The 25,714-nt window shown below is 39.6% G+C and overlaps 1 protein-coding gene across 9 annotated transcripts in view; it reads left to right on the top strand.

Moving 5' to 3' along the window:
- anks1ab (ankyrin repeat and sterile alpha motif domain containing 1Ab) overlaps nt 1–25,714 on the top strand; it is a 484,507-nt gene that overhangs the window by 170,974 nt on the left and 287,819 nt on the right. For all 9 annotated transcript variants that reach the window (XM_041195093.1, XM_041195098.1, XM_041195102.1 and 6 more), the window contains 5 exons: nt 12,535–12,831; nt 18,628–18,703; nt 19,661–19,762; nt 21,629–21,718; nt 23,458–23,615. In XM_041195093.1, the coding sequence (XP_041051027.1) occupies nt 12,535–12,831; nt 18,628–18,703; nt 19,661–19,762; nt 21,629–21,718; nt 23,458–23,615 (723 nt within the window). The remainder of the gene's footprint in view (nt 1–12,534; nt 12,832–18,627; nt 18,704–19,660; nt 19,763–21,628; nt 21,719–23,457; nt 23,616–25,714) is intronic.

The raw sequence follows: 25,714 nt of genomic DNA, 5'->3' as shown, positions 1-25,714 counted from the left end.
CAAATCTAGAGCTCCCTGGATGAAAAAGGAAATAGAAATTAAGATAAAGAAGAAAAAGTGTGCTTTTGACGGCTGTCAGGTAGAAAATACAATTGAAAACCAAGCTGAATACAGAAGGTTCAGAGGAGAGGTGAAGTAGTAAAGAAGAGAGGCGAAGAGGGATTGAGGAAAGACTGGCAGCCAACATAAAGGGGAATCCCAATGTCTTCTATAGTCACGTAAATAGTAAAAGAATGGAAAAAGGAGGAATAGGGCCAATTAGGGACCAAAAAGGGGATTTACACATGGAAATGGTTGAGATATTAAATGAGTGATTTGCATTTGGTTTTTTTACCAAGGAAGCAGATGCTACCAGGCCATGGTGATAGAGGAGGAAACTCTGTCATTAGAGGGTTAAAAATTGATGAGGTTTTGGATAAGCTGCCGATACTTAAAGTTGACAAGGCATTGGGACAGATGAGATGCATTCAAGGATATTGAAGGAAGTGAGAGTGGAAATTGCAGGGGCACTGGCCATAATCTTTCAGTCTTCCCTAGATTCAGAAGGTGGTAGAGAACTGGATAATTACAAACTACTTCCTTGTTTAAAAACGGTTGTAAAGATAAGCCCAGCAATTACAGACCAGTCATTTTAACTTTGGTGGTGGGGAAGCTTCTAGAAACAATTATTTAGGATAGAATTAATAGTCACATGGAAAAATGAGATTTGATTAAGAAGAGCCAGCATAGCTTTCTTAAGGGAAAGTCATGTTTAACTAACTTGCTGGAGTTTTTTTGAAGAGGTAACAGAGGGCTGATGAGAGTAATCCTGTTGATGTGGTGTACATGGACTTCCAAAAGGCATTTGATAGAGGGCTGCATAACAGATTTATCAGAAATGTTGTTGCTCATGGAATAAAAGGGACAGTAGCAACGTGGATACAATATTAGCTGAGTAATAGGAAATGGCAAGTAATGGTGAATGGATATTTTTTGGGCTGGAGGAAGGCTTGTAGTGGAGTTCCCCAGGGGAGGTATTGGGACCCTTGCTTTTCCTGATGTATATTAATGATCTAGATCTTAGTGTACAGGGGACAATTTCAAAGTTTGCAGATGATACAAAACTTGGAAGTTGTGAGGAGGACATTGTAGAACTTCAAAAGGACATAGACAAGTTGGTGGAGTGGTCAGATAAGTGGCAGATGAAGTTCAATGCAGAGAAGTGTGAGGTAATCTATTTTGGTAGAACATGGAGACACAATATAAAATAAGGGGTACAAAAAGCTTGGTAAAATTGTTTCATCACAATAAATAAATGGGCTTGAAATATACTTTGTTACATAGCACTCCAGCAGAGAGTGCACATTCAATATCACACTTTTTTTTACAGCGGCATAGCAAGTCTTCAAAAGAAAACCAGTCAATGTGGAATGCTTCTGACAGTACTCTGAAACTTGAAATCATTTTCTAATTTACAAAATACCTTGATCAAATAAAGTTAATATTTGATCAGAGTTGGTTTTGTTAATAACATTTGGAACTTGTATTCTTGAAGGGACACAGTTCTACTATAATGCATGAAAATGCACGATGCACTACGTTTTCTCTCGGTCGCACACCTGTCCATAATAAGAGGGTATAATTCAAGTTGTTGAACATGAGGTATGTTAGTAATAAAATAAAAGCATTAAATCAGGCATGGATTTCTCTTTTGTAATATTTTCGAATTGCATGCCAAATTTAAATATGCCTTTGAAAAAACAAGAATGAAGAAACAAAGGCATAAGCAAGATTCCTCGGCAAATCAAAATGCTTCAATTAGGAGTTAAATTCTGTGACTTTACTGCCCTTAACAGTCACACTTCTTTAAAAACAGGCCCTTTAATCTTGATACCTCCTGTTGAAATAATTGTCTCAATCTCTCGCAACTGTCTGCCAATTTATATATCCGTATATAAGCACTCCTCTCTCGCTTTCTCTCCTCATGTCTCCATATTTGTGTAATTTTTTAAATCTATCCCTCTTGATAACTTTTATATCTATCACTCCATCTCAAGGTATCTCTTGATCACACTTGTTTTCTCACTTGAGTTCTTGTGCGTGCTTTCTTGTTGGCTCTCTTGCTTTTATTCTGTGGACAAGTTAATGGTTTTTGATATTTAAATAAAACTTATTGTTTTTGTGGTGCCAAAACATTTGAAAATATTTAATCTTTGTTCTAATATTTCCTAGTATTGCAAAACACTTTGAAGCAATCTAAGATACAATGGGATATGAAGTTGTTTAAAACAAAGACATGAACAGCAGCATGAGATTAACATTTAGGAATTCCTTTTAGTGATTGAGAGAGTCAGGTTAGTTTAGAAAGAGAGGATATAAGTTACTGTTACACTCTTTTATTTGGGAATGTTGGGGGGCCTAGCACATCAGTGCAAAAGACAAGGCTGAAGCATTTGCAGCAATCTTCAGTTAGAAGTGCTGAGTGGATGAACCATCTCAGCCCCCTCCTGAGGTCCCCAGCATCACAGTTGCCAGTCTTCGGCCAATTTGATTCACCCCACGTGATATCAAGAAATGGCTGAAGGCACTGGATACTTGAAAGGCTATGGGCCCTGGCAACCTTTGGCAATAGTATTGAAGACCTGTGCTCCAGAGCTGGCTGTGCCCCAGCCAAGCAGTCCTAGTACAGCTACAACATTGGCATCTAACCAGCAAAATGGAAAACTGCCCAGGTATGTCCTGTTCACAAAAATCAGGACAAATCCAACCTGGCTAATTACCACCCCACGAGTCCACTCTCAATCATCAGTAAAGTGATGGAAGGTGTCATCAACAGTGCCACTTGATAGCACTTATTCAGCAATAACCTGTTCACTGACGCTCAGTTTATATTCTGCCAGGGCCAGTCAGCCCTTGACCGCATTAAAGCCTTAGTCCAAGCATAGACAAAAGAGCTGAACTCCAGAGGTGAGGTGGCAGTGACTGCCCTTGACATTAAGGCAGCATTTGACCTAGTGTGGCACCAGGGAACCCTAGCAAAACTTCAGGTACTGGGAGTCAGGGACAAATTCTCCATTGGTTGAAGTCACACTTCGCACAAAGGAAGATAGTTGTGGTTGTTGGAGGTCAATCACTTCAGTCCCAGCACATCAGTGTGGGATTATAGGGCGCTTAGCCCAACTATCTTCTGTTTTGTCAATGACCTTCCTTCCATCATAAGGTCAGATGTGGGGATGCTCGCTGATAGCACAATGTTCAACAACATTCGTAGCTCCTCAGATATGGAAGCAGTCCCTGGCCTTATGCAGCAAGACCTGAACAACACTCAGGCTTGGGCTGACAAGTGGCAAATAACATTCATACCGCAAAAGTGCCAGGCAATGACCATCCTCCAGCAAGAGCGAATCCAAGCACCTCCCTTGACATTCAATGGCATTCCCATTGCTGAAACCCCCACTATCAACATCCTGGGGTTATTATTCATCATAAACTGAACTGGACCAGCCATATAAATACTATGACTACAAGAGCAGGTTAGAGGCTGGGAATACAGCGGCGCGTAACTCACCTCCTGACTCCCCAAAGCCTGTCCACCATTTACAAGTTACACGTGAGGAGTATAATGGAAGGCTCTCCATTTGCCTGGAGCTCCAACAATACTTGAAGCTCAACACCATCCAGGACAAAGCAGCCGACTTGATTGGCACCCCATCCATTACCTTAAGCATCCACTCACTTCACCACCGATGCACAATGGCAGCAGTGTGTACCATCTACAAGGTGCACTGCAGCAACTTGCGAAGGCTCCTTCGACAGCATCTTCCAAACCTGTGACCTCTACTACCTAGAAGGACAAGGGCAGCAGATGCATGGAAACATCACCACCACTTACAAGTTTCCTTCCAAGTCACACACCAACCCTGACTTGGAACTATATTGCCATTCACTTACTGTCGCTGGGTTATGTCCTGGAGCTCCCTTCCTAACCACTGTTATTGTACCTACACCACGTGGATGACAGTGGTTCAAGAGGGCCACTCACCACCACCTTCTCAAGGGCAATTAGGGATGGGCAATAAAAATGATGAGCTAGCCAACGACTCCCACGTCCTGTGAAAATTTTTTTAAAAAACTAGTGCTAGTTCTTAAATTACATTTTTTTGTTCGAATTTCTCTTGCATTTGTGGCCTGCCTTTTCATTTTTGCAACCATCTCTCCTGAAGTATTGCTTTCTACTGGCCATAGAGCTCTGGGTGCAAGTTGATCTCTGGTACCCCGTCCAAGTAACCATTCTTTATATATGAACCTGAACATTGGCTGTTCTCGACTATTTGCTGAATCTGACTCAACTCATGATTGTATGTGTGCACTTTCCAACAAGGAACTGTTGCAGATAACGTTTCCCCTTTGAAGCCAAGGAGACGTTGAGCTCAGTTTTTCTGCCTTCCCTGTTGTCCTTGATGATGTAAGCTGCATCACAGCCCAAAGATTGTTGGCACTAGAGTTCATTCTGATCAAAACTGAAATTACAATGGGCTGAATTTTCATGGTGGTAATGAAGGTGAAACTGTCAGAGTTTGTTGTCAGAACTCCACTGAAATTGACAGCAACTTTGAGAATTCGCACATATGCAAACTAAAATGTAAATCTTGAACTTGCTGTCAGTGATTCTAGGTTTCATATTGCAATCAATGGAAATAACTTGAATTGATGAGAACTTTCACTCTTACGCTGCTAGTCTTGATGTAAAAACCTTTTGCAAAAATTACATATACATGTTGAATAAGGTATTTTTAATGAGACTAAGTGCATAATTACTTCTAAACACCCTCAATGCCTTGAAAATCTTATTTTATATTTATGCAATGTCAAATTTCTCCTTAACTATAAAAAACACGTGACATTTTAAAAAATGGTCTTTTTATTTGGAAATTTTCTTGGAATATTGTAGAAGTTATATGAAAACTTAAGTTAAAAGCAATATTAACCACTTTTAACCCAGGTTTGCTGTGTGGGAATACTTCAGTGTGATTGACTGCTTATCTGCTGCTGACTTCACTCCTGCTGCATGCCAAGACATGACTTGGCACCTGATTTAAACTGCTGTTGGGATAGAGAAAAACCATGCCATAGAGATCGTCAGACCTTTGTAGGCAACTGCCTGAGGTCAATGGCGAGTGCTCTTGCTTTGCTGCTGACTGCAATATCTGTGCCCACCTGTTAAGCAAAGATAGCAGGATACTTAATGAGTTAATTAATGTTTTGAATTTAATTGTGCTTTGTTGGTGGATGTGGCTGCCACGGTAAAACCATTGTTTACCTGTTGCAAAAATAAAAACACTACCCTCCCGTTCATGAATTGTGGATGGGCATTGACAATATCTTGCATTTGCTGCTTTTCAATAGCAAACATTGTGGTGTAATTCACATAAATGAAAAAGGCTAATGGACAGTAGTGGAAGAGTTGTGAAAGGTAACTGAAAGCATGCTTGAATAATTAGGTATTAAGAAGGCTTCCGAAGGTGAAGGGGAGTTTTGTTTGGAATGGAACTCCACAAATGAGGGCCAAGATGGCTGAAAGCTTTGAATCAGGGAATCTTACAGCACAGTTGGAGGCCATTAAGCCTGTCATGCTCTTTGAAAGAGCTCTCCAATTTAGCCCCATACCCTGAACTATCAAGGTTTTGCACTATGTGGCTGAGTCTCAGTGAGCAGTTGAGGAAGGAGATAGATTTAATGACTAAGTTATGCTTTTTTTGACAAAAGTCAAATGAAATAGCTCTGGCACACCCAGTGCTCAGTTAGAGGTTCATTTTTTGACATCCATTCAGCTGCCTGACAATATAGAGATAGACATTGAGTTGAAGACGGTGGTGAAAAGGTAGAGTTGGTAACTTACACTTAAAAATTTACCCCGTAGCTCCGAGGGGAAACATAAATCAGAAAAAGGAGGGGCCCAAGAATGTAAAATTTGGATGCATCAGAGATAATTGTTGGAGGGAGTTGAGAACTGGAGGAAATGTTGTTGTTTGAGGTTCACTCGCTGCTTTGGGGTAGGAATCCATGGAGCTCATGGAGGCCTACCAAGGTGGACCACAGAGAAGAGGAGAGGTGTTTGAGGGAAAAGTTATGATCAACTTTGTCCAACATCTTGAGAGGTCAAGTAGAAGGAATGATTGCACAACATGGTCAGGTTACAGAGGGTGATGGTAATTCTGCCAGGACAATCTTGATGCTGTTTACATAGTGGAACATTACAAGAGATTGAAGTAGATATTTGTGGGAGAACATAGTAATAACATTTTCAGGAACCTCATAAGACCATAAGAAATAGGAGCAGGAGTAAGCCGTTCAGTCCATTAAGCCTTCTCTGCCGTTCATGGCTAATCTGATTGTGGCCTTAATTCTACTTTGCTGCCTACCCCTTGATTCCCTTGTAGATCAAAACTCAGCCTTGAAAATATTCAATGACCCTGCCTCCATTGCTGTCTGTGGAAGAGAGGTGCAAAGATTTAACAGTCGTCTGAGAGAAGAAATTCTTCTTCATCTTCAACTCATACGGGCGACCCCTTATTTTGAAAATGTGTCCCTTAGTTCTGTATTTCCCTACAAGGGGCGACATCCTCTCTGGATGTACCCTGTCAAGCCACCTCAGAATATAATATGTTTTGATAAGATCACCTCTCATTTCTTCTCATTCCTCAGCTGAGGGAACCTCCTCTGAACTGCTTCCAATGCAGTTATATTCTTCCTTAAGTAAGGAGACCAAAACTGCACAGAGTACTTCAGGTGTGGTCTGAACCAATGTACTGTACAGCTGTAGCAAGACTTCTCTTCAACTTTTATACTCCATCCCCCTTGCAGTAAAGGCCAACATTCCATTTGCCTTCCACTTGCCGTACCTACATGCTGACTTTTGTGATTCATGAACAAGGACTCCCACATTATACTCCACCTGACAATTTTTGCCCACTCACAATATCTGCTTGCAGACTCTCTGGGCCATGGCTTTCGGGCTCCTCAGTGTGGATTGGGGTGTGGTATGGAGGGGGGGGGGTGGGTGGAATACCCCAAAGTTTCGCTGCAGAATCCCTCTCGGAACTTCACAGCTAAGGATTTGCATGGCAATTTCCCAGAAGCACAAATTTCCTCAGGGCAATTCCTGTGCGCTGGGAACCATCCGAAAATGCTCTTTAAGTTGCAAACTTTGGATAGTTCTGACAGAGTTAACCAATAGTCATTCAGGAAAAGTTACAAGTATCAAAACAGTTTCTAACTTCTGGATAATTATTGTAAAGATCCAGACCGACCCCTGACCCCCTCCCAACCGGACTCCCCACACACCTCAACCCACCATGGGACTAACTCCACACTCCCAAACCCCCCCGCCCCCCCATCTCCCCAACTAACCATGTCACCCCACCTCCCCCACCCACCACGGTATTCTCCACACCCCTCATGGGATTTCCCCCCCCTCCGTGGACCCAATTCTCCACACCACCCCCTGAGGCCTGAGCACAAACCCCCACCCCGAAATCCTATTCACTCACCTTCCCCATGGCCTGTGAATTTCAATGGGACCTTTAATTTACCTAGTTTACAGCAGCTGGTGCCATAAAAAAGGCAGCATGTGCTCCTCCAATTCGATGGAGCTGGACTTTGACGCTGTGCCTTGGGGATGAGCTACAGTGCCTGGATCCCACCTGTCCTGAGTTGGAAAGTCATGTGCCACAGGTACGGAAGAAAATTCAACAAGGTAATTGGGCATGGAGTGGCAATTCGAAGCTGATTGCCAGTCCAAGGAATTTACGGCCCTCTCTCAGCTCCCTGTAACTTGTTTTCCTACCTATTTTTGTATCATCAGCAAATTTGGTTACTATACAGTTGGTCCCTTCATCCAGGACATTAATATAGGTCGTAAACAGTTGAGGCCCCAGCACTGATCCCTGTGGCACTCCATTCGTTACAGTTTGCCAACCTGAAAAAGATCCATTTATCTGGATACTCTGGCTTCCTGTTAGTTAGCTAATCCTCTATCCCTGCTAATATAATATAATAACACCATGAGCTCTTATCTTGTACAGTAATCTTTTATGTGGCATCTTATTGAATGCCTTTTGGAAATCTAAATACACTACATCTACTGTTCCCCTTCATCCACTGTGCTTGTGACATCCTCAAAGAACTCTAATAAATTTGTCAAGCACAGAGACAATGAGGTTGGGTACAGCGTGGTAGTTGAAGAGGCTTGTGGACCAAGGTGCATTTTTAAGCAAGTTGTTGAGAGTGATTTTGAAGGAGGGAGCAATTCTGGGTGCATGAACAGTGGGTTTAATCAATAGTTTAAACAAATACTGGGGCAAAGTAATGTAACTGATTGGTTGGGGTCTGGGTGTCTTACAATAACTGAATTAGCAACATTGAACTTCATATGTAAGACATGTTTTGATAAGTCTTGTTTAAGGCATATGCTGGGATGTAAAATCTCTTAACTATGACTCTCCCTTTTGAACAGTTGCAAGTTTTTTTTTGTATGGAAACTTGACAGCAGTAATGATGAACTGAAGCTGCTTGAAGGATATTTTTCCAGAAGTGGTCAAAGGCAAATTTGGCAAAGCCATATTTAAAACTTTTGTATATGGTTTGAGACCTAAATGTTCATAGTGAGTTCATTATTTGTATGTGTCATACATGAAGCTACTATGGCTGTGTGCATTTAACATTTCACTCCCATGAGGAGATTTTCAGGGTAACATCACTTGGATATGGAGTGGAAGCTTATATGAAGTGAGTTATAACTGTCTTTTGCACAAAAGGAAACTCCCACTAAATCCAAAGTTAACAAAACTTGAAGCAAAATGGAATATATAATGAAGTCCAACTCATTACTTAATATGTCTTTCATATTTACAGAATATATTGGGTACTCTGCTGTTTTCTGTTTGATAATCTTTACTGAGTTTCATGGATAAATGTACCAATAAATACTGCACATTCACAGTGACTAGTGCTAAAGTATATAACAGCTTTTGAATGTATTAATTTTCTCAGAAAGAGCTCCTGTTGTCTTTTTTGAAGTGCATCATCTGGAGTTGGATAGCTAGTTTTACGATATAGAATATGACATATGCAGTTTTTCACCCTGAGACCAGAATACAAACGCTACTGATTATTGGAAGAAAGGAATTATGTAAGACTCATTGAACCAGTTAGGTGAGAATACGCTCACCTTCCAGTCTATCACTTGCAATGGCTTCTCTTTGTGCTCCTGCACTGTTATCTCTGGTGTACTCCAAGGATCTATCCTTGGCCCCCTTCTAATTCCCATCTACATGCTGCCCCTCAGCAACACCATCTGAAAACACAACTTAGTTTTCGTGTGCACTCTAAGGGCACCTAGCACAGCCTTGCCACGACTCTCTTGATCCTTCACTGTTGCTAAATCATTGGATTGCTTATCTGACATCCAGTAATGGATGAGCAGAATTTTTTTTCCAATTAGACATAGGGAACACTGAAGCCATTGTCTTTGGACCCTGCTACAAACTCTATTCCCTAGCTGCTGACTCAGTCCTTTTATCTGGCAACTGTTTGAGGCTGAGCCAGACTGTTCGCAATCTTGATGTCATATTTGATCCTGAGATATGCTTCTGACCACATATCCACACCACCACCAAAATGGCCCATTTCCATCCCCATAACATCACCTGACTCTCCATCCTTGCCTCAGTTCATCAGCTGCTGAAACCCTCATCCGTGCCTTTGTTAGGTCTGGACTTGACTATTCCAATGCAGTTCCAGTCAGCCTCTCATATTCTACCCTCTGTTAATTTGAGATCCTCCAAAGCTCTGCTGCTCGTATCCTAATTTGCGCCAAGTCAAGTTTGCCCATTGTCCCTGTGCTTCCTGACCCACATTAGCTTCCAGTTGAGCAACACCTTGATTTTAAAATTTCCACCCTCGTTTTCAAGTACGTCCAATGCTCACCCCTCCCTATCTCTGTAATCTCCTCCAGCCCTGCAACACACAATCTTTGCGCTCATCTAATTCTGGCCTCTCAAGCACCCCTGTTTTAATTGCTCCACCATTCGTGGCCCTACCTTCAGCTGCTTAGGCCTTAAGCTTTGGAATTCCCTTCCTAACCCCTCCACATCATGATCTGTCTCCCCTCCTTTAAGTCACTACTGTACTTAAGACCTTCCTCCGTGACCAAACTTCAGGCCATCTGCCCTGATATCACCTTATATGACTTGGTGTCCAATTTTACTTTATAACACTCCTGTGAAGCATCTTGGGACATTTTATTACATTAAAAGAACAATATAAATACTTGTTGATGCATAAAGTGCTTTCAGAGACAGGCTAAGATTCTTTGTTTGAGCAGAGCATTACATGGTCAAGTTTCAGGTTGATCAGTGCTTTCCACATCAAAGTTTTATTTGCCTTAATCGCTAAACTTATGAGATGTACTAAAAGAAACTTATAGTAATAAATGAAGGAAATTGATTTAATTCATTTGTTCATATTAATTTATTAATTTATTATAGTATTGTACTTCTGGTTTTTGTGTATGATTTTATGTATGTTGTTAGTAAAAAAATTTAATCCAAGTTTTCTATTCTGTTTTGTTAATGTATATGTACGTTGTGAAAATGTGTTTATGTGTGTGCAAATATATGTATAAATACACATATATATGTATATATGTGTTTATTTATGTGGCTATCCATTTATGTATGGCTGTTTCACATTATCTTATGCTTTACTATGTTCATCAGCTAAATAATTTAAGCTCAGTATAAATTGTAAAATATAATTCCATTGTTTGAAAATGATTCATTTAAGATGTAAATTGAGCCTTTGTGTGATAGATAACTGTAATCTATCAAGTAAGTTGCCTTCAAAGAATAGTTGGTGACCAACTGCATCTCAGATGCCGCAAAAGAGTTAAACTGATGCTTTGCTTGAGCTTATTCAAAACTCTGCCTGTTTCCTAACTCACATCAAGCTCCTTGTGCTTGCTGACCTACATTAGCTCCTGGCTTAATTCAAAAATTTGCATCTTTGTTTTCAAATCCCTTGATGGACTTGTACCCCCCACCGACCCTCACACACGTCTCTGATCTCTGTAACCTTCTCCTATATCTGTATTTCTCCAGTCTTAACCTCTTCAGCATCCACAATTTTAATCGCTCCAACACTGGTGGCCATATCTTCAAATGTCTAGACCCTTAACTCTGGAATTCCTTCCTTAAAACTCTACCTCACTCTTATCCTTTAAGACATTCTCTAAGACCTTCTTCTTTGATCTGTCCTAATATTTCTTCTTGTGCTTGTCAAACTTTATTTGATGACACTCCTGTTAACTGCCTTGGAAGATTTTTTCGACATTAAAGCCACTATATAAATATAAGTTGAGTTGTTGCCATATTAAAGATAACTGGCTGACCTTTTGTTTTCTAGTCAATATTTTTGCATGCCTAAAGCCACCAGCTAAATAGCCTGAATGCTTCTTTGTATCAAAATCCAAATTGTATCATAAGCCTTTCCTAATTAAATTTTGGGATAGAAATTTGAATGTGGAAGGAAACATTTTGTATTACAAAAACATTAGTTTTTACCAATTCACTTAAGTCCTACACTCCAACCTGATTTGGTGCTCACTTTTTTAGAACTTCATCCACCTTTCTGTCTTCATTGTTCAACTGTACCTTGTAATTTACTAGTTGTATTGTTTCTGAATGGGGGGATTAGCACACAAAATATTAATACCTTGGTAGCTTTAGAAAACCACATTTCCATCACCTTAATGTCAGTTCCAACTGAAATTAAAAATTCTATCTTGGCTCTTTGGAAAAGCTTGATGTGGATAGGATATTGTATGATTTTTGCCATTAACTACAGCTTGTCTATAAAATGATATGGTTATTTTCAATCTTTGTTTACACAAGTGCATTATACTTTAATTTCTCTCTGCTCTTTTTGCCTCAATGGAAATGTTGCAAAAGCAGTGCTGGCTTCTGTTTTGGAGCATGCTACTAAAGCTGAATGGAGATTTATCCTTGGCCTTTCATTTGTTTGAAGGGATACCATTTTAATCATTTTCAATTAGAGAAAACTTGAAGAAGACGTGTAAGCATGCCACTTTTAAACTAATGCTTTCCCTTGATACAGTTCTTCAACTAATCACAGTTCAAACTTACCTAATTTAAAACTAAGCATTTACCTTTTTTGAAGACAGTGAAAGCCAGAAAACAATGTAATTTACACCCACTAATGCATGGTTGATTTAATTGGTGAACATAATTTGATACACTATTACCCTTATTATTGGCACAATTTTAAAGCTAACCACATTTCTCTGAAATAATGAAAGTTTGAACACACACAAGCTATGGATTATACTTAAAAACTATAATTTGCCAATTACGGTAATAGGATAATTGTGTTAGGATAGCACAAAGCTGTGCGTGTATGCCATTTATTGGCTTAATCTGATTAATATATTGAACTTGGTAATCATTTTTGTGCACTTTGTCATCCCTTTTGTAACAGAACAATGACAATGAGACGGCCTTGCACTGTGCAGCACAGTATGGTCACTCAGATGTTGTAAAAGTTCTTCTTGAGGAGCTCACAGATCCTACAATGAGAAACAACAAATTTGAAACCCCATTGGACCTGGCTGCATTGTATGGGAGGCTGGAGGTGGTGAAAATGCTACTAAATGCCCACCCAAACCTACTGAGCTGTAACACCAAGAAACACACACCTCTTCATTTGGCAGCAAGAAATGGGCAAAAAGCAGTAGTGGAAGTCCTTATGGAAGCAGGAATGGACATTAACTATCAGGTAATGGCTAAGGTTTTTGTATATAGAGGCGCACACAACCAGTGGTCACTTGTTTGTGTTTTTCCTGCAGTTTTCTCACCTTAATCCTTCAAGGTACAGTTTCCTTTCTTGTAGTAACTTGCAGAAGTGATAATTTGTTGACATGAGATCAGTGTCAGTGAACTGCTAGGCTATGGGTGCAAATAAACTTATGCAGTAGCAGCTGCGTCCTTGTTTGATGATCGCAACACGCTGCAGCAGGGTTTATTAATTGTGATGAGGAGATGAAATTTTCATGGTTTTTAATTTCTGTTTTCTCACTTGATAGGAACATAGGAGCAGGAGTAGGCCATTCATCCCCAAGAGCCTCCTCCATCATTCATTTAAATCGTGGCTGATCATCTACCTCAACGGCATTTTCTTACGCCATCCCCATATCCCTTGATGTCATTAGTGCCTATAAATATCAATCTCTGTCTTGAACATACCTAATGACTGAGCTTCCACAGCCCTCTGGGGTAGAGAATTCTAAAGATTCACTACCCTCTGAGTGAAGAAATACCTCCTCATCTCAGTCCTAACTGCCTTGCCTCTTATTCTGAGACTGTGTTTCCTGGTTCTTGATCCCCTCACCAGGGAAACATCCTTTTGTAACTTTTGATGAGATCACCTCTTATTCTTCTAAACTCCAGAGAATATAGACCCAACCTACTCATAGTTCAGTCTTGCCATCCCAGAAATTAGTTTGGTGAACCTCTGCTGCACTCCCTCTGTGGCAGGTATATCCTTCCTTAGGTAAGGGACCCAAAACTTTAGACAATACTCCAAAGATTGGTCTAACCAAGATTCTGTACAATTGAAGCAATACATCTTCACTCCTATACTCAAATCCCCTCTCAATGAAGGCCAGCATACCATTTGTCTTCCTAATTGCTTGCTGTACCTTCACGTTAGCTTTCACTTACTTATGAACAAGGACACCCAGGTCCCTTTGAACATCAACACTTCCCAATCTCTCTCCATTTAAGAAATACTCTGCACCTCCATTCCTCCTACCTTGCACTTATCCACATTATATTCCATCTGCCATGTTCTTGGCCACTCACTAAGCCTGTCCAAATCCCCTTGAAGGCGCTTTGCATCATCCTCACAGCTTACATTCCGATTTAGTTTTTGTGTTATCCACAAACTTGGAAATATTACATTGAGTCCACACATCCAAATTATTGATAAAGATTGTGAACAGCAGGGGCCCAAGTACTGATCCTTGTGGTACCTCACTAGTCACAGCCTGCCAACTTGAGAATGACTTACTGTTACTCTGTTTTCTGTCTGTTAACCAATCCTCAATCCATGCCAGAATATTACTCCTTATCCCATGTGCGCTAATTTTGTTTACTAATCTCCTGTGTAGGACCTTCTGCAAATCCAAATACACCACATCACTGATTACCCCTTATCAATTCTGCTAGCAACATCCTCATAAAACTCCCAACAGGTTTGTCAAACATGATTTCCCTTTCACAAATCCATGTTGACTCTGCCTAATCTCACCATTATTTCCTAAATGTCCAGTAATTGCATCCTTTATAATAGAATCTAGCATTTTCCCTACTACTGTTGTTGGGCTAACAGTTCTGCCGTTCCCCGTTTTCTCTCCCTCCTTTTTTAAACATTGGGGTTATATTTGCAGCCTTCCAATCTGCAGGCACAGTTCCAGAATCTGTGCAATTTTGAAAGATGACCACCAATGCATCCACTGTCTTTATGGCCACCTCTTTCAACACCCTGATATGTAGATCATTGGATCCTGGGGATTTATCAGCTTTCAGTCCCATTAATTTCTCCTATACTACCTTTTTACTAATACTAATTTGCTTTAGTTCCTCATTCTGTAATCCCTTGATTTGCCATTATTTCTGGGAAATTTTTATCTCTTCCTCTGTGGAGGCAGACACAAAGTAATTATTTAACTTCCATGCCATTTCCCCATACTCCATTATAAATTCCCCTGTCTCTGCCTGTAATGCCATTTGTCCCTGCTAACCTTTTCCTTTTTACATACCTATAGAAGCTTTTACAGTCTGTTTTAATGTTTCGTGCTGGTTTGCATTCATATTCTATTCTCCCTTTCTTTATCAGCTTATTGGTCCTCCTTTGCTGAATTCTAAAATGTACCAGATCCTCATGCTTACCACTTTTTTGGACAAGCCTCTTATTTTGATCTAATACAATCTTTAACTTGCTTTGTTAGCAATGGTTGACTCTTTTTACCTGTTGGTTTTTTGTGCCTTGAAGGAATATATATTTGCTTTAAACCATGTATTTAGTTCTTGAAAGACTAGCTATTGCTTGTCTACTGTCATACCTTTTAATATGTTTTCCCAATCCATTACAGTCAACCTGGCCCTCGTACCGTCATAATTTCCTTTCTTTAGATTTAAGACCCCAGTTTCTGATTGAACAATATTGTTTTCAAACTTAATGGAAAATTCTATCACATTATGGCCACTCTTCCCTAAGGGATCTTTTACAACATGATTATTAATTAGCCCTCCATCTCATTGCAAAATACTAGATTTAAAATAGCCTGTTGCCTAGTTGGTTCCTCAACATACTGCTCTAGAAAACCATCTCACACAAGTCCCATCTTCTTTGTACAAATTCCCAGATCATCAGGATGTGTGCAGCCTGGTACCTATGCTGAAGTAGTACTCCCTAATCCTGCCTCACATGGCGTAGTAATAGGGCAAGAATTCATCACAATCAGGTTTTGAACCTATGTCCTCTTGTTTTGTGTGACCTTAAATTTCTCTGATGCACAGTGCTAATGTGTTGCTTTGCGCCCCTTGATATTTTAGCTCACTAGCTGATTCCCTTGGTATTGCTTATGATGAATGAATAGATAGCAGTGTGATGTCTGGTGTATGGGAGGAAGTGTGAGCTATAGGAATGACATTTTAAATATAAGGTCGCCGAACATTATATTTCTTCCGGATGAGCAGGAAAGGAGTGCCATGAACTAAGGCAAAAGAGGACATGGAGGTGAGTGGATTGACTCTTCCAAATATTTTTATAGGGAGCATGATGAGTGTATTGTAGGTATTTTTAAAGTTGCAGGTGGGTTGAAAGAACAAGTTAGAAGCTGCAGTTGAAAAATTTAATATATGATATATTGCGAAGGGAGAGAAAGTAAAGTTACTTTAAGGGGAAAGGACAGGGGAGTGAGACTAGCTAACCTGCTCTTGCAGAGAGTCGGCATGGGCTTGATAGGCCAAATGGCGGCCTCCTGTGCTGTAACCATTCTTTGATACCTTGAGGGGGTGCGGAGTGAGAAAAACTGGTTACAGCGTTGGATGCTGTAAAGGCATATTAAAAGTGTAAAATGTGGATTTTCAAGGAATGTAATAGGGCCCAACTGGCAAAGGGAATGGGCCCAAAGAATGTTTTTTGAAAGATAAGAAACTGGAACAGGAGTAGACCGTCGAGCCTGCTCCGCCATTCGATAAGATTATGACTCATCATCTTGTGTTTCGATTTGCACATTCTCATCTAACCCCGATAACCTTAGATTCTTGTTAGGCAAGGGAATCAATCTACCTCTCCTTTAAAAACATTCAATGACCCTGCCTCCATCACCTTCTGAGGCAGAGAATTCCAAAGTCGCACAACACTCGGAGAGAAAAAATTTCTCCTCATCTCTATTGTAAAAGGATGACCCCTAATTTTAAAACAGTGCCCCCTAGTTCTGGACTCACCCACAAGACGTCCATCTTGTCAAGGCCATTCAGGATCTTGTATACTTCAATTAAATAAGCCCTTACTCTTCTAAACTCCAATGGAAACAAGCCCAGTCTGTCCAACCTTTCCTCATAAGACAGTTCACTCATTCCAGAATCTAGTAAACCTCCTTTGAATCCCCTCCAATACATTTACATCCTTCCTTAAATAAGGAGACCAAAACTGCACACAGTATTTGAGCTGCGGTCTCACCAATGCCTTGTATAACTGAAGCATAACATCCTTACCTTTATGTCCAATCCCTCTCCTAATAAAGGATAGCATCCCATTAGCCGCCTAAATTACTTGCTGTACCTGCATACTAACGTTTTGTGACTCGTACTAGAACACCTAGGCCTCTCTGCACCTAAGAATTATGCAGCCGTTCTCCATTTAAGTAGCACTCTGCTTTTTTGTTCTTCCTGCCAAACTGAACAACTTCACATTTTCCCACATTAAACTCCATTTGCCAGATCTTTGCCCATTCACTCAACCAATCTATATCGATCTGTAACCTCATGTCCTCTTCACAACATACTTTCTTACCTTTCTTTGTGTCATCTGCAAATGTAGCTACCATGTGTTCACTCCCCTCATCAAAGTTATTAATGTAAATTGTAAAAATTTGAGGCCTCAGTACAGACCCCTGTGGGTTGCCACTCGTCACGTCCTGCCAGTCAGAAAAAGACCCATTTATGCATACTTTCTGCTCTCTGCCAGACAGCCAATCTTCTATCCATGCTAATATGTTACCCACTACACCATGCGCTTTTATTTTCCATAATAACCTTTGATGTGGCACCTTATCAAATGCCCTTTGGAAATCCAAGTACAGTATGTCTACAGGCTCCCCTCTATCCATTGCGCATGTTACTCCTTCAGTAAGTTGTTAGAGACAAGGAGTGTGGCGATAGCTCAGCAGGTGTGGGAAGGTCGATGGAGAGCAGCAGGAAGGCAAAAACATCTGGGAGCAGTGGTGAGAGATTTCATCCAACGTCGATTAGTATGTATAAAATTAAAAGAAATATAAGCTTGCTTGTGGAGAATGTAATGTCAAGTGGAAAAAAATGGCATCCCAAGCAGGGTGACTTGCACCACTAGTGGTTGTTGTACTGATGTGCCTGGAAGCAAAGCATAACAGTAGTTTTGGCAAAGATTTATTGCATTACCGAGTAAAAGTAATGTAAGTAGACATGTCACAATATCACAAAATGTAGCTACATTGTGGTGAACAGGAAGTCTTAGGAACTCTGATATTGTTCTGGATCTGTTAGAAGACGATTAAAAAATATATGATTAGATGTTCTATCTATTACTCAAAATCAATAAGGACCTCCCTGTTGCAAGGACAAGCGTTCATAGTTTTAATTAAGCATGCCATGCATGCAGTAGTACTTAAACGCTTAAAATATAGTACAGTAACAAGACAAACCATTCGTAGTATTACATTAGTACACCGAAGAATTGGATGAACCTTTTCTTTTTTGGGAAGTCTTGGTATTGTGGATGATTCAGTTTGTAATTGAAGTGGCCCTGAGCTATACAATTCAGTAAGATTCTAGGTTTAATCCCTATCCAAATCTTAACTGAGGCATTGTGGGTTCTACAGTTTGCCTTTCATTTCTGGTTGTTAGGGAGGTAAAAATTGAATTGGGTTCTTTCTCGCAATAGCTATCAAATAACCTCTGTTTGATATATGTGTGGATGTTGGATGTGGATAGGAGTGTGCTTGGTTGTGATGGCCTCTGTAGTTGAAAATCCTGGCCACGATGTATTACCACATATGAGGAATGGCCATGTGAGCAAGGGAAGAATGGATATGAAATACTTCTGCCTAGTTGACAATATAGTATAAATCATTACCTCCAGAGTGGAGCCATAGGAGGAAAAAGAAAGCCCCCGGTACTTAAAAATACAAGCTCATTTGTGCTTAATACTTTCAACTTCCCTGCAAAATTTGACAACTTGCTTTTAAGGAGCAGTAATTTGTGCCTAAATTGTATTTTTTTTTCTTTTTAACCCTTTCCAAATCTCTAGACAGAGAAGGGTAGTGCACTTCATGAGGCTGCCTTGTTTGGGAAAACTGATGTGGTCCAGATACTCTTAGCATCTGGTAAGTTTTGGATCTCAGGTTATTTAAACCCAAGATATCAATCATAAATTTTCTTGTAGATTGTCTCTAATGTTTACCTGAGGACACTGTGCTACGTTTCTGCTATGGAGTAACCTTACTGATGGAACATAGTGATTATCTTTATTCTGGGAGCTATGCCAGCTTTGTTCTGTGAAGCATTTGTTCTATGTATAGCTGTATGGTGTCTCCCTCTATGCTTTTTACATCACTGCTGTGTGACAGCCCTTTTGTAACTCCCTTCTGTTTCTCAGCTTTTCTGTGAAGTTTGCCAAATTAGAATCTTTGCAATTAACACGTAAATATCAATTACCATTGACCCAGCTTAAATTTTCCCTTTTTGAAGGCTATTGAATTTTAGGAGCCACTGCATTTACAGGTCCACATACTTCAGGATTTCCTAAGGACATTTCTCTACTATCTTCTTATGTTTCTATAGGCTACTTTATTATACAGTGCAATCTGTTGCACATTCCATAACATTTATTAGTTATTTCAAAATGTTATGGCCTGAAGCTACAATATTGTGCTCCACTTTCACACATTACAAAACCCTCAGTTGCTAAGCTGCAGTGTTAGAGAGCTGTTGGTTGAAGTTGCCCATTGCCGACTTCCTGTGGCTTGTAACCATTTCCAAAGTCACTTGTGTGCAAAGAACTATCTTGCATAGGACTGTATCAGCAAATTGCTAGGTTCAACTTGACAGGCAAAAAAAGATGCTTTGTAATTTACAGCTTTGGGACTTACTCAATAGAGTTTTCTATATATTTACTTCCCCTCTCTAATGGTGCAGTGACTTCTTTCTTTGAGCAATAGTAAATGTGACTTCTAATGGTTGTTCAATGCATGGTTGTCTAGATAGTTAGCACTGGTGCATAATTAAGATATGAAAAATTCCTGACCAGATGATTGCATGTCAATAATGCTTTTTTTTGACAGAGATTGATGTTAATATTAAAGATATCCAAGGGAGATCTGCATTAGAAATCGTGCGGGAACATCCAGCTCAGAAAAGCAAGGAGATAGCAACTCTTATTCAAGGTATAAAGCTTTTGTTTTGGCAAGATTTTAAGCATATTATCTTTCATTTAAGAAAAACCTTATTAACTTTGTCTCCTTAAGAAACTCATGTTTTCCTTGTGGGGGAAGGATAACTGGAGGTGGGTGGAGTGGCAACAGGTGACATCTACTGTCCACCCTCTGGTGCTCGATGGTGCTGAAGATTGAGTCAGGGTGATCTTGCCCTCCTTAATTGTTTTTCTTCCGATCTTCTCCCTTTAGGGAAAAGCTCTAAACCAGTTCAGCCTATCCCTGTGTTAGTGGCACAGCTGAGCTCAATATTTTCCTTCCAGGAATTTTAACATCCCACATTAGTATGCAGGAATATCAACTTGTTAAACCACCATGGTGCCTCTTCCATGTGTGAAAAAGGCACTTTACAGCTCTGACACAAACATTTTCAAGTGAATTTACAAGAAAAAAAATGTACTTATATGAGCATTTGTATGTTTTGCTCTCATTTTTAATTGCTGCACTATTGGTGGCCATGTATTTAACTGCCTAGGCCCTAAGCTCTGGAATTTCCTCCCTCTACCTCTCTGTCTTCTTTCTCCCTTTTCTCCTTTAGGATGCTGCTTTGGACCTCTGACCATACTTTTAGTTATCTGCCCGAATATCTCCTTAAGTGGTTTGGTGACATATTTTGTTCTGTAATTCTTCTGTGGAGAACCTTGGGGCAGTTTATTACATCAAAGGCACTACATAAATATAAGTTATTTAAATAAAAGTATTCATTAATATCTGCCATTGTGTGCAAATAGATCCTGCATGCAGCTTGATACTATTGCAGCTGTGAAGTAACAGGAACCCACTTCACAACTGCTGCTCTATACTAATGCTCTAGCCAAGCAGCCCCGATTATGTATAAAAAAACAGTGTATGTTAGAAACAGGATTTTGAAATATGGCTCTAGTTCACACCTTTCATCAAGTCATACATTATACAGGTTGCTGTCCTATAGGTGAAAGAAAGATCATATGTGAAGGTGCATATTGTACCCCATTTACACCATATGTTTGCTGCCAGTGTAAGTATTGAAGTTGACAGCAACTCTTCACCATGTTTGCAGTGTTTTGAAACCTGGAGATTGCAGGATCATTTGGTGATAGTTGCTAAGGTTAGGCTATCTGTTTCTGAAAAACATCATGTTGACAACCTCCATCGCAATTCTGCAACTGTAGGCAAGCAGACTATGAGATTACAGAGAAAAAAACGTACTCAAGCCTACTGCAACACCTCTTTTGGTGCCAGCTAAATAAAGTATATGAATTGTTACTCAGGTACTTCTAGTGAGCCAGCATCAGTGATTGCTGCTACTTTGCATAGTAAAATGTAGGCAAATGTTTTGGATAGTGAGGGAAGTGAAGAAGTGTCTTCACATTACATGCAAAATTGGTGACGGGAAAGCTGATATCAAACGGCAGCATCAGTAAAATCTTTTGGTTGCTCCAAAACATCGTTGGTAACTCCCGGTATTATGGTGACCGATGTTTGAGGATATTTTTTTGTCGGAACTGAAGTACTGTGAAGATTTGTGTGTCTCTGAGAGCAAACATATTCAGGTATTTGGTTTAATATTGTGCTAATATGACTCGATCTGTTTTTTAGGATTCAGAACTCCCAAGTTGTTCATGGAATGCTGTTTTTATGAAATATTCCTGCCACTAGAATAATAAACTCAACACAGTTTTAAAGAAATTTTAATTTTTAAAAGCTACTTTTAAAGACAACCCAAGGAAGAATGAGGTTGATCTAATAAAGTGGAATATTATACAATTGTGTTGTGTTATGATTGTTTGACAGTTCTTTGATGAGAAACTAGTCAGTATTTCATCATTCTCTCTGCAGATCATATGGCAGGGAAGGAGATCTTGATTACAGAAAATACAATTGCAGGATCATCTTCCATTTCTGAGCCAGTGAATCAAAAATCTAAGGGTAAGGACACATCTCCACCGGTTTCTTGCTGGGGATGATGGCAATCTCCTCACAGACCCTTTTGTTGGTGTGGAAGTCATTGCCAAGGCGGGTGTAGTATTTCTGAATTTATCAAGTACTACTTATGCCTCTAATGAAATTACGTTTGATGAACAGCTTCACTTTGTTAAATTGATATATTTGATATGCTTGAAGATTACTTAACATCCCTCTTTCTATTTTCTTGGTGACAAGAGCATCTCTATGAAGCAAATGTATGTACTGTCATTACTTTAGGCAATTATAAAGGAAGAAAAGTAAAAGGGAACTAGAATGATTTTTATCATTAGAGCAATATTAGTATAATTATTTAAAAAAAAATTTTATGCTTTTGGCTCTTATGGTGACTATAGATAATTGTACTGAAAAGTATAACATGAGCCATAAATAGCCTGTATCTCACCAAGGTCAGTGCCTGTATTGTGCTGAGTTAGATGAAGCAGCAGGGCAAAGTACAATTTCCCTCAGTATATCTGCACTAGAGACTAGGGTAAAGTAATAGATTTCAGTTTACGTGCATGTTGCAGGCTAGATAGTGATGGTAGAGGCTCCAACTTTCTTTCCATCACATGATTGACCAGGAATTTCTCTCACGCTTAGTGCCTGCCAGTAGCATGTGTTGCAAGGATTTTTAGGTTGGTAACCAGCCTATTTGACCGTGTTATGAGCCATCAAGTCTTGGGGTGGGACTTAAATTTCTGACACACAGGCTGGGGTGCTACCCACTGCTCCGCAAGACCTCTCTTGTTGTAATATAACGCTCTAAAATCAAAAAGGCCTGGTGACATGTACTGTTTATGTTTACACATGAAATCTGAGCACTTGGTGAGGAACCAGATGGCTACTGATGCAGAGGGACTTGTATGTAAAAACCTGTTCAGGAAAATTGGGTGGGTGGTGCCCGGTGGCAATGAATATTATAAATATGTGTTTAATATTTCTGAAAATTGATAGATGTGTCTATGAACTGGTGAAATTAATGGAAAGAAAGCAGTTGTATCTGGGAAGAGTTTTACTTTGATTTTAGCAGAGGCACAAAAAGATAAAACTCCCTATTGTGAAGCTAAATTCAACATTAAACCATAACTTAATGACAAATGTGTTGGAAATGTTTGAAAGACCAGCACAGCCATCAGCTTTTCATTATATGAAAAATCGGTCTGTTCCATTCAGAAGATGAATAAAATAAAAAATATAAAACAAAATACTATTCATGCTACTGTGCTTATTTTTAATCCAGAACATGAGGGATGTGTATTGTTTGTGTTAATTAACACAATAGTTAAGTGCTGCGCCTTGATCTTCAATTTATAATTTTTCCTGTTTCTCAAGCTGTACTGCCTTACTTTAGTGATTTAAATGAAAAACTATAAAATATTATTACAGTTGAAAATTGACTCAAAATGATTAAAATTGCAATAAACTATTATTACTATCAATAAGCCTAGTCATGACTAACGAGGTATTCAGAGAACGTAAGACCAAGTTAGTCTGCATTCATGAATAAATCAGTAGTATTACTTATATAGCTTCATGCTTTTGATGCAAGTATTGATGAAAAGTGAATAGTTGTTTACTGTGTGTAGCACTATGGTTTTCAGTGTTCAGCTTTCACTTCTTTGGTAGCAGATTGTGGTTGTCTGGATGAACTGAATGGGTAAACAACTCATCTTGTTTCCATTCCATCCCCCAACTTAAAGGTGAGGAACAAAGGGAATTGACTAAGCTTATTACTGAATTTGAAAGCCAGCCAGATGAAGAATGTCCTTATGAGGCCTTGTGCAATGCAACATCTCACACTATAGAAAGTTTGAAAACATCTGACAAAGAAACAAGTTCAAGCCAGGAATTAATCAAGGTCAGTACTAAAAGAATTAGCAATTTACAATTCTGTTGCAGCTAAGCAAATATCTTACTGGTTTACGCTGGAGGTGTGGAATTAGTGTTTCCAGCACCTCTCTGTCCATAGAGTAGTACTTCTGTGGCTGTTTAATAAGTATTTTTAAAGAATCAAAACATAAATCTGTGACAAATATGAAGTAAAATATTATGAAGATGTGTGTCTGGCAGAAACAAAATACATAACTTTTTAACATGCTTTGAAATGCTTGCATTTTTTTTATTCATTCATTTATGGGATGTGGGCATTGCTGGCTAGGCCAGCATTTGTTGCCCATCCCTAATTGCCCTTGAGAAGATGTTGGTTAGCTGCATTCTTGAACCGCTGCAGTCTCTGTGGTGTAGGTACACCCACAGTGTTGTTAAGGAGGGAGTTCCAGGATTTTGACTGAGCGACAGTAAAGGACTGGTGATATATTTCCAAGTCAGGATGGTGAGTGGTTTGAAAGGGAGCTTCCAGTGGTGGTCTTCCCATGTATTTGCTGCCCTTGTTCTTCTAGATGGTAGCAGTCGTGGGTTTGGAAGGTGCTGCCTAAGGAGCCTTGGTGAGTTTCTGCAGTGCATCTTGTAGATGGTACGCATTGCTGAATTGCATAATCATGGGTTGCTCTTCACTTAGTTTACTTCCCCACATGTCAGTGGGAACATGCAACAGCAGTTTGATTGTTTCATAGTGATTGTAATTGTTTTTTATTCCTCCCTCCCTTTCAGCTCTTGATTTATAATTATTTCTGGAATGATATTTGTGTCTCCTACAGTGTAGACAGATACAAAATATCTGTTCAATGCATCCGCCATTTCCCTATTTCCCATTATAATTTCCTGACATTGACCCTAGAGGACCAACACTCATTTTAGTAGCAGTGTGTGTAATAGAGATAATGAAATTGCTGAGAAGATTTAGCCTAAGACCACGTAGTTGGTACAGGTCACAGAATTTCCCAGTGGGAGTCAAAATGCTATCTGTTAAATAGTGTGTCTTTAAATTCTTTGTCTCTTGCAAAACTAAATTTGCTTTTGAAGTGAAGTTTCTATTTTAATGCTCTGATATGAATGGACAGGAATTGGTTGTGTTCTTCCAACACAGTATTTGTCTTTTAGTTTTTTGAACAAAAGTTCTTTTAACTTTGTTTTGGCAGGAGGGATGTAGGACAGGATTATCATGTTAATGTCTTAGAATAGCCTTAGCAGTTGCCATAGTGATGGCAGTTGTTAAGCATTACCAAGAGGATGATATAATGCAAGTCTGCTATCTAAGCAATATTTGAAACATTCAAATTGTAACTGTTGCTTAGAAGCAGAGCACACACTTTTGAAGCACTGCAGTGGTTGCTAAAGCAAACCTGTGGAACTTCCATGCCAGCACTATATTGCATCAGTGTTTATTGGAAACATATACTGGTTATTTTCCATTAGCTTACAAGCTCGAAATGCCTGGCTGCTCCTTCAAAGCAGTATTTTTCAAACTTGACTGTGGAAGTTCTCCTGCAAATATTGGCTACATAGGATTTTATAAGATGTATGGCACCAAAACAGACCTTTTGACTCAATCAGCCCATACCCAGGTTCGTGCTATACTCAAGCCTCTTCCCATCTTTATTCACCTAGATCTATCATCATAACCTTCTATTCCCTTTTTCCTTGTATACTTGTATAACTTCCCTTAAATAAATTCATACTATTTCGTTCATCCATTCCCTGTGATAACAAGTTCCACATTCTCACCACTCTGAGTAAATAAGTTTCTTCTGAATTCCCTATTGGATTTCTTGGTGACAATCTTATATTGGTGGTCTCTTGTTGGGAAGAGTATAAGTGTAAAAATTATCCATGCACCTAGCTATCAAAATCTTACCTAATTTTAAATACCTAAGTGACCTAGCCTTTTATTTTTGTCCATGGGATGTGGGCATCGCAGGCTAGGCAAGCATTTATTGCCCATTCTAATTGTCCTTTGAAGGTGGTGGTGAGCAGCCTTCTTGAACCGTGGCAGTCCATGTGGTTTAGGTACACCCACAGTGCTATTAGGGAGGGAGTTCCAGGATTTTGACCAAACGA

The sequence above is a fragment of the Carcharodon carcharias genome, chromosome 9 (assembly GCF_017639515.1).
Source record: "Carcharodon carcharias isolate sCarCar2 chromosome 9, sCarCar2.pri, whole genome shotgun sequence".
Taxonomy (NCBI): Eukaryota; Metazoa; Chordata; class Chondrichthyes; order Lamniformes; family Lamnidae; genus Carcharodon; species Carcharodon carcharias.
Note: the sequence above shows the minus strand (reverse complement) of the source record. Positions and strands in the feature narration are given on the sequence as shown.